The sequence below is a fragment of the Hydractinia symbiolongicarpus genome, chromosome 8 (genome assembly GCF_029227915.1).
Source record: "Hydractinia symbiolongicarpus strain clone_291-10 chromosome 8, HSymV2.1, whole genome shotgun sequence".
Taxonomy (NCBI): domain Eukaryota; kingdom Metazoa; phylum Cnidaria; class Hydrozoa; order Anthoathecata; family Hydractiniidae; genus Hydractinia; species Hydractinia symbiolongicarpus.
This window is the reverse complement of record NC_079882.1, coordinates 29,865,181-29,880,317: the sequence shown is the minus strand read 5'-3', so window position 1 is coordinate 29,880,317 and position 15,137 is coordinate 29,865,181. Positions and strand designations below refer to the sequence as shown.

At 33.5% G+C, this 15,137-nt stretch overlaps 1 protein-coding gene across 1 annotated transcript; it reads left to right on the top strand.

Annotated features, from left to right (window-relative positions):
• Window positions 1–2,618: 2,618 nt before the first annotated feature.
• On the top strand, window positions 2,619–8,102 carry LOC130654694 (NADP-specific glutamate dehydrogenase-like). Its single transcript, XM_057457310.1, has 2 exons — window positions 2,619–2,786; window positions 5,941–8,102. Exons 1-2 carry the CDS (start codon window positions 2,784–2,786, stop codon window positions 7,288–7,290), a joined length of 1,353 nt encoding a protein of 450 aa, XP_057313293.1. The 5' UTR covers window positions 2,619–2,783; the 3' UTR covers window positions 7,291–8,102.
• Window positions 8,103–15,137: the final 7,035 nt, after the last annotated feature.

Sequence of the window (15,137 nt, the reverse complement as noted above, 5' to 3'; positions counted from 1 at the left end):
AGAGTTTAAAGACCTATACGTTAAAGGCAACAGGTATACAAATTCCAAAAAAATATTTTTGTGTGTTTTCGCGGATCTTTGCTGACGTCAGCATAATTTTATACCCTCATATATTATTAACCGTTCATCAAGATCACATGATCACACATTCTCTTCATGAGTGTGTCGAACTCTACACAATAGAGACAACAGATAAACTGAATTTCGTCAATTTGTTTTCGCATATGCACTGCTGACATCAGCAAAAGGTCTAAAATAACCAATTTTTACATTGTCCCTCCTGCCTAAGTGGATTTCTCCACGGGCCTTATCGACTAGTTTATAAATAATTTAGATGCTTTCCCTGATGGTAAAAAAAATAAATTTTTCATCAAAAATATCGTTTCATTGTAAACATTGTTCATGAGGCTGGTAAACACATCGCCTGCAAGATTGTTTACAATAGAATTGGATGCTAAATGCTCTCGCTCAGTAAATTTTGGAAAGTTTAATAAAATTTTTTTGTCTGATAATTTCAGTTGACATTTCTTCCTCTGGGCATAAGGTTTCAGCCCAGTTGATGGTTTCCACGTCTTCATATTACTCCTCTCCTAAAAAAAAATTGCGGTTTTGACCGACCGACTTTTCGCGCCAACAAAAAAACAGTGCACAAACAAAAAACTAGTGCACTGAATTGTGTAGGGAACACTAAAAATTAACAACGGGTAACATCACATCCACCGTTGCGTGCTAAATGGTATTATTCTGCCATACATCAAATCCGAAAATAAAGGCGGAGATATCCGTCCAGCGACAAAAAAATTGTTTAAGACCGTAAAAGTACGCATCTACTCATGTGCCTGCATCAATGAAAAATGCTTCCTTTTCCTAAATAAAAAAAATTACGATCTTTAAGATGCGTAACCAAAAGTTTGGATATTATTGAATTGTACTGCAGTTGTCGCATGCCCTACGACGAAGGCAACGAAGATGACATGACCGAATGCTCAAAAAAAGCTAGTAGCAGAGTTACATTAGCTAACTAACTAGCCAACCAGCACTCTTTAGCCTGGCTGGTGGGTCAAGTATGGTACTCAAAGCTAGTTATGTAAAAAATAGTTAAATGCTAACAGTGATATTTTTAAATGAGAGAGCTGAATTTATTCTTGGTAGATAGATACAGCCCTTTATATACTTTAAATTCAGTAACGACATATGGGGACGAAAATGGGCTATTTACACACCAACTTTGCGAGAGAAAAAAACATAACAAAGAATACCTATTACATCGGCCAATTGTCCGCCTTTTATGGGGTATGTTAGTATGAGAGAATGCTGTAGAATAGTAATCGAGTTTAAATAGTAAGATTTAATATACGATTTAAAAAAAGTGTCAAGTCGAGTTTAAATAGTAGAATTTAATATCCAATTTAAAAAAGTGTCAGAATGTGATTAGATTTAGAAAGATTTAGGTATTATACCAGCATAATGTCTTTTTTTCTTGTCCACAGTGAAAAGTGCAAGTAGTATAGCGCAAATAATAATTTTAAACAGCGTCTATAGCTTACAAAATATCACATGCTTAAAAGGTGCAAAATTAGCGTTTATGCAACCTCTTGGCTAAAAAGCTTTATAATACAAGAAATTTAAAGGTACTTTTGAAATATAATGTGTTTTACTAGCCTTTCTTACTTTGTTATCATGTTCAGAGGTTTCTGAAATTTAAGCCATTTCTGACAAAAAATTTATTCATAAAAAGTGTTGCATTTAGTATCTCATTAGTGGTACGTTTTACATTGCTGTATGTTGAGAAAGAAGAAGTAACGAAGTACACTTAAAGTAAGTGATTGATGCAAATGCACAATGTAAGAACGCATTAAAATCTTCTTCACAAAGACGTTAATCGCGTTAAAAGTGTTTTTGGCGTTAAGGTGTCAAGGTGTTAGAAAAGATTTGTGGTATTGACAAACTTCAATCACTCTGCGTCAAGGACATGACACCGTTAACGCAATTAGCTTCAGGTTCCATCGTGTCTTAGTTGATAAAAATGGAGGATACGATACAAAAAGCAGCATTAACTTATTACTTCTTCTGGCCTTGTGACACGAAGACGACGTTGTGAAATAAAGAGAAGGTGGAATAGGAAATTATTTGAAGAGGAAAATAGATGAAAGAATGATGATTTTTACAAACTTTGTTAGGAATGCGCTTGATTGACAATTATTCTTTATGTTTTTGTCCTTGAAAACCTTAGATTTCTAGTAGTATTACGCAGGGATGCTGTTTATAATATTTTTATTCTAAAACAATCGATCTGTTACGTAAAAAACGTTCGATTTGTGACGTGAATATTCGATTTGGCGTGAATTTCTTCTTTCTTCACACCTATATGGATGTACGTCCACAGTTTGCCCTTATAGATTTTTCGTCCTTATCCAACATGAGAAAAGAAAAAATGATTTTAACTTTCAGTTTAAATCAAAACGGAAAATTTTATCAACCAATTTCAGAATTAACAATTGTCCGTTCTTGATTCGTTTCATTGATGACGCAATGTCAGAAAAAAAATTACAAGATGCCCTGGGGTTTTCGCCGTATATTTCTGAGAATGTTTTGAAGAAAAACATATACATACAAACAAAAATGCGCATGCCCAGAAAAGTTTGTCGGCATCAATTTCGTCAGGCGGAAGCCACTTTTCACCAAGCAAATATATATATTGCACTTTATCGTTTGCTAAAAAGAATGTTATAAAAAGATTTGCATTAATTGACAGCATTTGTTTGAAATAATCATATTTAAGCATGGTAAGGAAGTTCGTGTCTTTGTTTTTTGTGTCATCATCGCTCTCAGCTAATTAGATCAGCTGAGAGTGGTGATAGCTCTAGCTAGCTAGCTAGCAAGCTAACTATAACTGGATAGCTTTATTTCAATTTTTTAAATACAGCTGGCTTGCTATAGTTCAATAGCTTAGCTAGCTAGCTAGCTAATTGTCTAGCTAATAGCGATTTAGAATTATGATCTGGAAAGAAACAACAATTTTATGCACACTAGCTAGCTATATATAACTGAAATTATAAAAACTGTTTTCATTATATTATTGTATTTTTAGAAATATTTTCTGTTTAAGCCGTATCATTGTTCTGCCAGAAAATAAACGCCACCCTGATTATGTACAGCAGCTTGCCCCGGTTAAGAACAGGGCAGAAAATACATAATCAGGTCAACATAATCAGGACAAGCTGGTTTATTATGTACGGCAGTTTAAAAATATTATTTAGCACTAATCAGGGCAGGCTGGTTTATTAGAAATTTTAAAAATATTATTTGCCACTTATAAAATATACATATTCGGGGCAGGCCGGTTTATGTACTTTAGAACAAACATAATCGGGGTCGAGCGCTAGACAAGCAAGTAGCTCTGGTGGCAAGCTGCTTATGGCGCCGTAGATTAGTGGTTATAGCTCTCGTACTCTGTGCGGGAGACCGGGGTTCGATTCCTCTTGACGGCGATTCAACATGGGCGAGTGAATGTTACCATAGCCCCGGGTTAACCCAAGCCATGTGAGGGAAATTGGGAAGATGGCACACTGTGTGGGCCGTTGGATGTTGCCGGGAGTTGTCTAGTAGAGCACGGGCTTTAATTGGGTCTGCGTAGCTCAAAATGAGCATTAAATACTCTAGGACTCTTCATCTACGCCATGGCCCCTCCTGGAAATAATAGACAGGGTATATCCCTCGATATTTGTGAGGCTAGCCATGTTAAATATGCACATCTATCGATCTATCTAAGTTGTTGTTGTTCTCATATAAAACGAAATTTCTTGAATACTAAATTTTGGGTTTTTTAAGTTTAATAACTTTTCACCAAACTTAATTCCCGCAAAAAGATTACCGTAAATGATTGAATAAACGCCAGGGTGTTTATTCAGAAATTGACGTTTAATCGACATGGGCGTTTAATTTAGGTTCCATGAACCTTAGTTACTTCAAAGTATATTATGTTGTAATATATTTATATTAAAATTAAGTCGAGACTTTTTTCTTTCTCCATGCCTAGTTCGTATGGGTGCTTTATCTTGTAGAGAATGTTTCATTCGCAAAAATTCAAAGAAAATGCCAATCACAACCTGCCTGGACAGCCATTTATATCAGCATTCATAACCCGGTTACCACGACATAACCAGGGCAAAAAAATCAATTTTTTTGGTTTTGTGAAATGGCCCAGTAATATATTTAAAATATATTGTTGCAGTGATAATCATTAATAATTAAGTAATACTTTCCCAAACAAATTTGTACTTGACATCAGAAATTGATAGACTTAACATCATCATCATCATCATTCTCGGCTTAACGTCGGTTTTCCATTAAATTAAATTCCATCAACAAAACCTCAGAAATAAAATAAAGTTGATTCTCTAAAATCCTCCATTTTTCTTCAATTTTTTGCTGGACACCCTGGCTCCCAGTAACTGAAAGACTGGATAACTGAAACTTTTGTTGAGAAAAGGAAATTAAAGACTGGATAAATGTTTTATTTTGATTTTTTTTTGTTTTAATAAACACCTGATGTAATATGGATAGTTGTCTGTCAAGGAAAATTTGAATTACAGGGTTTCATTGCTAAGATTGCACCTTTTTTAGGTAACTGTTCCCCTACCTCTTGAAAAACCGTTTTATTCTCATTTTAGACTAAGTTCTACTTAATGAGAGCTTTGTTTAACTTGAACATTCCTTATGTCAAACTATTATTTTGGTGGTTCGAGTTACCAGGAGCTACCTGTTTCTTTATCAACTCAATTATTGTTCTAATTAGGACAAAAATATTTATTTTGGCTTAATTTTACAATTTCCCTCAAACGCCCAAGAGTTTCATTCCAAATTCTGTCCAAATAATATGAACCATACAGAATTTTCTGTATATTTTGCTACTGTTGCTAAATGTTGCTGCTCAATTGTGAAAAATCCAGGTAATTTCAAGTGTGAAGAGGTCATTTTGCAACATCTATTTTTTTCTTCAGTTGTCCTATGTATGCTCTTAAGTAGAAAACAGCAAATTAATAATGTTAGATATTTGATATGGATATCTAAATTTATTGGCAGAGCATCCATTGTAATGCGGTTATGTTGTCTTACCAGTCAAACCAAAAACGTCAAGCGTTTTCAAACAAAACACAACACAGTGAAATTTTTATTCTTTTGTTTATATTCTTTTTTGTGTTTTTATATTAAAAAATATAACAATCCAAGAACGGGAAGGAAACAGATAAAAATTTAACTTTTAAACGGTCTGATTGCAAAAGATAAAAATATTACAATAAAGAAAAATAAACAAAAAAAATACGCTGACTTTAACCTAGAAGCTATTGAAGATGTATATGATCAATCTTACTCCATGCAGTTTGATGGGACGCTAGAATTATTTAGTTTTCTGTTATATATCACAATAGTTCTATGAAGAATTCTAAACTTTGAAATATCAAAATGAAGGCTCATATGAATTAAATTTTTTTTATCAGAAGTGCTTAAATTTATCAACGTTAAGACACCCAAAAACCAAAGATATTTAAGTTTTATATAATTGTATCTAGTCAGCAATGTCAGGAATTTTGTCAAAATGCCAAGAAAAATTCAGAAATATTAACATGGCTGGAAAATGTCTAAAAATATGGGTTTAGATCTAAGTTTTATTTTTAAAATATTAGCACGGATAACATTTTAAAAGTGGTTAATTTGTTCTTATTGAGAGAGAAGTCTGTTATATCAATATCCTTGCAACTTAATTTAAATTATTATGATGCTAAAAGTATGAATTTTTTGGCAAAAATAGCCGAGAAAAAATACAAGAAATTTCAGGAACTCTAGCTAATACAAAATGTAAGGAAAGTATGGACTCCATATTAAGTGTTCCTTAGGTTTTAAAGTTTTTTACACCACCAGTTTCCTTTTGTATTTTAGAGTCTTCCATTTAAGTCAGCGGAAGAATTTTACCAGTCTGTTGTTAAAAGGAGTCCTCATGAAATTGAATTTCACCAGGCTGTTAAAGAAGTTGTCTATTCGTTATGGGATTTTCTTGTGAAAAACCCAGCTTATGCAAAGGATGGTTTATTGGAAAGATTTACAGAGCCAGAACGGATTGTGATGTTTCGTGTTTCTTGGTTAGATGACAATGGTAATGTTCATGTTAATCGTGGCTATCGTATTCAATTTAATTCTGCTATTGGTCCATACAAGGGTGGACTTAGATTCCATCCATCTGTGAATCTTAGTATTTTAAAGTTTCTTGGCTTTGAGCAAGTTTTGAAGAATAGTTTAACAACTCTCCCTATGGGCGGTGGAAAAGGAGGCAGTGATTTTAATCCCAAGGACAAATCAGACAAAGAAGTGATGCGTTTTTGTCAGTCATTTATGACAGAATTATCACGTCACATTGGTTCAAATACTGATGTTCCAGCAGGAGATATTGGTGTAGGTGGTCGTGAAATTGGATACTTATTCGGTCAGTATAAACGCTTACAGAATAATTTTACTGGAGTTTTAACTGGCAAAGGGTTTAATTGGGGAGGAAGTTTGTTGAGACCAGAGGCAACAGGATATGGTGTTGTTTATTTCACTCTTGAGATGTTAAAAACAAAAGGAACCGATTTTAAAGGCAAAACAGTTGCCATTTCTGGTTCTGGCAATGTTGCTTTGTTTGCATGTCAAAAAGTAACTTTGTTTGGTGCCAAGGTAGTAACATTGTCAGACTCATCTGGTTTTATTCATGATTCTGATGGGATTAATGAAGAAAAGCTTGCGTATTTAATGGATTTGAAATTCCAAAGACGTCGCAGAATATCTGAATACACTCAGAAATACAAACATGCAAAATTTTATAAAGGGGATCGACCATGGAAAATAAAAGTAGACATTGCTTTGCCATGTGCAACGCAAAATGAATTAAATCTGGAGAATGCGCGAGCATTAGTTGCCAATGGTGTCTTGTGCGTCACAGAAGGTGCGAATATGCCTACAACACCAGAAGCAGTGGATTGTTTTCATGCTGCAAGGGTCATGTTCTCTCCGGGTAAGGCATCAAATGCAGGAGGTGTAGCAGTTAGTGGCTTAGAGATGAGCCAAAACAGTGGCCGGCTGCAATGGTCACAAGAACAAGTTGAGGAAAAGTTACATAGTATAATGCTTGATATTCATCAAAACTGCAAGAAATATGGAGAGGAAGAAGACGGCTATGTCAACTACGTCAAAGGCGCAAACGTGGCTGGCTTTGTGAAGCTTGCTGATGCTATGATTGCACAAGGAGTTGTGTAAAACAGTTGGCTTTGAAGATTGATCTTTTATCAAATTTGAGTTAATATATTTGATCTATACTTCACAAAATAACTGTTAAATTTCAATTGTTCTAATTCTTTTTGTTAAAATTTCTTTACTGTGTTTTTCAGACTGTTTTGCTATTTGTTGACATATTGACATTTACATTTCATACCAAAGTTTCAAAAAAAGCATCTGTTAAAAAAAAAACTTTCGACACATTAAAGGATTTCAGAGCTGTCATGCAGTAATTTTTATCGCAAAAAAATCTAACATATGCCTGCAAATTATTACAGTGCTAGAGTGCTGCGCAGAAATTACTATGAATGTTTCACAACTGTGCTGAGAACTGTGCTGAGAAGCACAAATGTTTCAAACCAATTACCAAAATTTAGTAACCTGTTGTATATACTATTTACAAACATGTAATATATAATTATATATCAAAAACTATTTATTAAAAATTTATGCAGAAATATATATTTTAGAGTAGATTTAGAATATATTTCTTAACACAAGCTAACGTGGACAAAAATAACTTCTTTGTGCGTTGTTGTTTATTATATGTCTTTCGAAATCATTCCATATCATGAGAATTTATTATAAATTTAGCGTTGTTTTAAATTTTTACGATCCCTTTCTGTACGCAATGAATTTTAACTTTTTAGTTTGAATGTTTTTGTATTGATATTTGGGATTTAAGAAGCAAACTGGCATGTTTTCCTGTCCACATTAATTAGTTCTTAAAATTATATCATCGTATGACATTCTTTTTATTGTATCTATATTTATTTATGGTAAAATAGCTATTTAATTTCATTTGTTCGTCGTTCGAGTTAAAATCGAATTGTTTCGTTTTAATTTCATCTGATCCAGCTAAACATATGTATGAAAAAATCCATATTGTACACATTCTAATTGTTACCCACGTACATGTTTCCCATAAACAGCATCTTAAAGAATATAGGGCTAACAAAAATTTTATTTGTGTAGAATTCTAATATGGCGAATTTTGATAACACAAATTTCTCTTACTGGTTATCTGTTCATTATTAATGCTAGAAATATATTTTGGGGATTTACTTTTGCGAACAAACATTCTGTAACCGGTTTTTGCACAAGGAGCAGTTTCCGCGAAAAAACTCCCGCAGGGAATAAGTGATAAAATGTTCTTGTTATTTGGGGTTCACTTTACGACTCAGATCCAAAAAATCTTTTCCGGGAATTATTTTTGTTCATTTTGGGTAAATTTTTAAAAAAAGTCATCCATAAATTTTTATTTTCAGATCACAACAATTATGTTTTAATTTTTATATTGACACGGTTGGCGAAGTTAAATTGTGTATTATGGTCGTTGTATCAAAATTATGCACGACAGTTCCTGTAATTAGTTGTAACGTCGCAGTCAGCAAGAAATAGAAGCAAAAATTCACGCTAGCTTACCTTACAGATGTCAAAAAGATGAAAGGTCTCTTCTACTGACAGTTTCGTTTTTTTTTGTTATGTTTTTGTTTTGTTGAATTATGTCAATCCTGTGGTGTAAATTACAGTCTATTTTTAAACAGCGCAACATTAACAATAGACATTTATTCTTTCTTCGCCATTTTTATCCTTTGCCACATTTTGAAAGTGGTTAATTGCAACAATCGATAATCACCTTTTGGCGGCAAGTGACGACATTTCATGAAATGATAAAATAATATTTCAAGTTTCGGTGAGTCGATAATGCGAGAGTTTAGCCACAATTTTGTATAACATCCTAAAAAGATAAAAGAGAATTCAATCAGGGTAAGGTGAAAATGCATCTCAAGTATGGTACATAAAATTTCTGGTAGCAAAAAGCAGCTGATATGACTCTCTAATCTCTATTCAAAAGTTGCCATATTTTTGTACTTTTTGATGCAATGTAATTTCACCCAACAATGATAGAATTCAGTTCACATTATTACAAGCTCGTGAGCTTGTATTAAAACGCAAATGTGTCCTACAAGAATGGAAATTTTTGCCTCTCTGAGCACCGACACGGGAGTCGTCGTGTGTTCGAATCTCATCTTGGTAACTATTTTTACTTTTTTTTCTTTTTTCTTTTTTAAAAAGATAAGACAAGTGTTCAAAACACTTGTTTAACTAACTAGTAAATAAAGGTGTTTCCACCAAACTTTTTAAAAGTGAATGTAGGCAGAATTAACTGAATTAATGAATTTCGCAAATTTTGGGGTTTGTGGGTTTGTGGTCTTTCTTCTTCCTGTCAGTCGGTTCACCCAAGACGGACCCATCGAAAATTAAAAGTTCGAGGAATTTTCCGTTCAGGAAGGTCTCACAAATCAATTTTGAAAAATAAGTGTGTAACAAATATTATTGCGTATCTGAATAGTAAAATATGTCGTGTCTAACTTCGTAACAAAAATCCCAATTTGATAGACAGCTTTTTGCAAACTTTATTCGCGAGGTTGTTTGCGTATATCATACGTCTTGTTAACAAAATAAAATTGATTTCAAATTATTATGAAGTAGAGAAATAACTTAAATTCCTTATATTAATTAATTTATGGGCTGGTTACATGGAAACTTTCAGCGCGCTCAAATTTCAACTCAGGATCGGGCTGAGACCTCCTTGGACTGAGGAATAAGATTTGAACATAATCTCAGCCCAGGTGGAACGTTTTTCAACTCGGTCGGGTTGTACCAATCAGAAGCGATTACAGAAAAGATGGTAACGCAGTTCAACCTGCGGGATTTTGTAAACAAGAAACTGCTTGTCCAAACAAACAAAAAACTTGCAGAAAGATATCTTTGGCGCAACGCATCATTAAACATTAAAAAATGTAAATATTTGTTACAACATCTTGCGACAAACTTATTGTACAAATTGTAATTGTAAATTCAGTAGCTGTATACATATAGCTACATGCATTTTTTTAAAATTTGGAAACTAAAAAAAGATGCCTATGCATTTTCTATACGCAATCAAAAAAAATCAAAACCATAAACGGCTCATCTTTCTTCTTATCGTTATCTCGAAAGGTACATTTTTGCATGCACATATCAAGCGCATGTTTTTCAAACCAAGGTTGAAGATTTTTTTTGCGATAAAATGACATTTTGCCACGGGAGAAAACTACGCCCGAGAAATTGTTAATTCAAACTGGGTTAGTAACATACTAAGTTTTATGGGGAGAAAGAGAAAGGAGAGAGAGGGGGTGGCAAAAGGAGGGAGAGGGAGAGAGGAAGTGGCAAAATGTACCATCGTTATGTTATTTCCTTGTTTCATTTTTAATGTTACTTGATACGAAATCGTCCACCTTTTAAATTGTGTAAAATGGCCACCTTGTTTAATGACTAACTAACCTAATACCGACTAATTACGACTTCTCTCAGTTTTTCGTCAATTTTCAAAACGGCCAAAAGGGTGAAATGGTCGCTACTCTGCAGCCCGCTAACTGCAAAGTCTTTACTTTTAAGCACATGTAGGCCAGGTAGGGAGCGTGTAAAATTCACCAGCATTCTACCGCCGCACCTTACAAAGTTGCAAAATTCTGGAAAAACTAGCCGTGCTGACGTCAGCAACATTTCGCATGTTTCAAGAGTATGGATTTAACCTATGCTCCGATGACCTGAGTTTGCTGTTAAAAATTGAATGCGCGACTCTAATATAGAAACAACCAATGTGGTCACTTGTGGCTGCTAAATTCAAAATTAGCCGTTCTGTTTCATTGTATTTTGTCCATAATTGTAACTAATTACTAAAAAAACCGTATACCGTATTACCGAGTTCACTGCAGGATCAAACATTAGATAGATAACTGCAAATACACTCAGAGATGAGAAATACTTTCTGTCACGTGGTAGCCTTTTCTAATTCAATTTTTTTCACCTCAACAATTTTTTGCCGACGATATATGTTATTTGTCTGTCTGTTAACACATCGGCATTTGTGTCCGCATTTGTGTTGACAATTACCGTATGCCGACCGGAATTAGAAAGGCTGACTACCACTATCAAATTGATGAACCGGTAAAGCTATTTCTTACAACTATTGTTCTGGAGAAATATTATTTTTGCTAGCTAGCAGGTTAGCTGCATGCAAACAGCCTAGTTACAAACTTACATTTTCTTTAGCTGAACCTTAAGCCATTGAACCTGAAATACCTCTTTAATTCTTCTAACTTCATCAACTCTTCCATTTCAAACTTCACGTCTACCTAACACTCACCAACTACGCACTTAAGAACACTTGAAATGTCCTTTTTTCCTTCTTCTCTCTTGCACTTTTTGTATATCAAGGTTTACTTTATTCACTTTAAATATGCCCCAACTTCTTTCATCTACGTATTTCATAAAATGGTGTGTACTATATTCTGTATCTTATAAAACTTGAATGGATATAACTAATTATTTGATAAAAATTGTGTGCGCCTGTCAGTCTGTAACAGACAAAATCGATTATTTTCGCTACAATCTTTTTTAAATATATTTATAAAACAACCCTTATAAAACAATTCCGTCTTTTGTTCAACTTCTGGTTTTTACTGAAGGCAGATGATAAAATTAATTATTACCAGGAAAAGAAATCGATGTACAGTAATAAATCTTTCTTCCAGTGACTACATTAAACTATTATTGTAGATGTTGTTGTTATATTTTCCATCGTCTACAAATGGATTTTTCAACAGGGACAGAATACTGGTAAAACTTTTACCAATTTTAAATCCATGTTTGGGAAAAAAAAAAACAGTTAGGGAAATTTAGTCAGAAACTTAGGGTAACCCCTGATACTTTTCTTTTTTCTTAATACTTTTCTTCTCTCCCAATTCGCATGGAAATGTTGATGTGTCGATGTGTTAATTTTGACAGACCTTGTACCTAAAGCATTTTATAAATAAGTTTTATAAAATAGGTTCCTTTGAAACTAAATGGGGCAAAAAAGTTCCTACCTGTCATAATATCCATAATAAAACTAGAATACAGTAGACGTCCGTTAATTCGAATGCCCCTTAATTTAAAACTTTTTCTGTTATTTCGAACAAATTGCCAAGTCCCTTGAGTTTCAAATATAAGACCTATTCGAGCTGCTTAATTGGAACTCCGATAATTTGAACATTTTGCTAATTCGAACTAACTTTTAGTCCCAAGGCTACTATGCTCAACAATTCGAACTTTTGTTTTTTGTTGTTTTGAGAAATAAAAAAAAACGATTTCAATTTTATTGCATCAATGGTGGCAAATTTTCTTTTAATTTATCAATTAATATGCCATTTCTAAGAAAATTAAGTTTACAAGGAATTTTACCCATCTATTATCGTAGGTTTACTCTGTTCCCTGTCACTTCAACTTTGCAGCTGTTGCCTTTGCTTGCACGAAGAAAAAATGAGACTGTTCCCTCTTTCCTTTTGTTAAATATCTAACCACTACGCTGTTCTGGGTGACTACAATCGCATATTTGTCGAATTCATTTTCGAATTCCAATCGAGTTTCAAGAAATTCTCCTTTTTCTTTGGTTCCCATTTTGCGATATAAGCATCATAACCTCTTACATGGAAACACAATTTGTATTCCTTGAGCAACATAAAGTTTTTTTAGCATAAAACCTTTAAACTTTTATTGAACTTTTTGTTTTTTCTGAATTTCCAATAATTCGAACATTCGTTGATTCGAACAAATAATTTAGTCCCTTATGTCTACTGTATGTTACTGAACGATATTGGAAGTTATGGAATCTAACTTTTTATCATGTTGGAATAGAAACACCAAGAAGTAAAGGTAACGCCTATTTTAAAGGTGTCACTATGTCATCATGTTTAATATTCAATTTCTTGACATACTTTTATTCATCAAAGTCCTATAATTGTGGCCCCATAGTTTATTGCCTTTGTTACTACCACCCATTTACACCAATGGGCGTTAATATTTTTGGGGGTTACACCTGTTTATACCGCACTACTTTCGGGGTTTTTTTTTATAATTTTTTTTTTCAGTTTTAATAGGTTTGATACAAACGTCGTCACTTCGATTTACAGTACCTGTCTCAGATCAAGAACAAATACACCAAATAAATGTAGCACTTGGAAGCTGTCTCACATTTCTTTTAATTGCTCTAAATATCATAAATATCATAAAAATTAATTTGAAGTGGCAATAAAAAATGCTAACGTCAACAAAATATTTTGCTGAGAGTCATCATTCGATGCATAATTTTTTATTGTTGGGTCACAGACATCCAACCAAGCACGGAAGTTATGGTTTCCACCCAACACCTCAGCCCATTCCTCTCTCTAAAATTCGGGTCTCCACTCGTTCTCTTGCAATCCGGGTTGAATAGAGTTTAGGGAAAAAAGCAAAAACGTATAATGGAACCTGTTCTATGGAAACCATGAAAATCCAACAAAAGTGACGTTTTTGCTGGTCAAAATATAAATTTGTTATTATTGTATTAAGGATAAACCTTCAGATAAAATATATGAGCGAATCTCGTTTTTGTAAGTTTCAACATTTGTTGATACATGCAATTACGTAACACGGAGAAAGTTTGGTCCTCAAAAGTGAAAATGATGAAGAAAATTTAAAAACTCCAAAGCTCTGTTACCGTCTCTTTGTGGCTTATACACAAACGCTGAAAGTTTGAACTTAAATAAACTGCTCAATCATGATTAATTTCGGCTAGCGTTTCAAAAAGTGAAATATGCAGAACACACGTCTAAAAATGTTTGTTTTCAAATTTACGAATTGTTAGACAGCTGAACAAGTTCGGCACCGCCAATTCAATTTCTAAGCACTTGTTGTACCTGCAACTGATCTCCAATGAGTTCTCATGTCAGGGTACACCTTTAAACCCTTCTCGGTTCACGGTTTTTTGAACATATTACCTGGATTATGAAGTAGAAGTGACGCACTTATAGTACGCCATAAATAGAACAAAATTTTGCTTACGTGACGTCATCGGAAGCTTAAAATTGGTCCATAATGTCTGTTTAATATTCAATTACTTTAGTTCTAGCACGAATTTTAACATTATGTTTAAAATTTCTGACAGCCAAATAAAAGTTTTATAACATATTTTCAGATTTTAACATTATTCGCACAAAAAAAACGCTAAAATTTGTCTGAAAATCCGAAATAACTGGAAACAAAGTTGTGTTGTGTTCTAAGATTAATCCTAATAAAAGTTATTATATTTTGATCAGTATAAGGATGTCATTGAAATTTAAGGGTTTGTTTTCAGTAATGAATAATATCTAAAACTCTGACAGGTATGGAACCTAAATATTTGGCATACAGGCGTCTATTAAATAGACCTGAAGACTCAGTAAATATTATAATCATGCTGCATGATGACCTGAAGACTCTGTAAATATTATAATCATGCTGCATAGCAAAAGTAATTTTTTAAATCAAATAAGATTAAACCCGTTTTGTAGATAGCGGTGACTAAATCTCACATTTCTGTGCGTGGAAACTTATGCTAATATTTCTAAAAATACCGTGCACGGATGCAAACGCGTTAAATCTGGTTAAAGGAGTTGTAACGCTGCTAAAGGTTGTAAAGACAATTATCGTGGGTGTTGATATGTGATTAATCTTTCAGCTGATCGAGTAAAAGATAACACATTGAAAGATTTGATCAAAAATTTGTCTTATCGAGGCCAAAAATAGTTTTCTAAGTTAGTCCATTTTTAGGGATAGTTACTCTTAAATTTCTAGACACCTTTTTGTGAAACAAAAAAAAAAACTTTTGTCGGATGCTTTTCCAGTTACCGCAAAATTTACATAAACACCTTTTGTGTAGACGATGACCTCATAAAAAAACCACAATGTGCTGATGGTTTCCATAATTATCAATCTATTTTTGT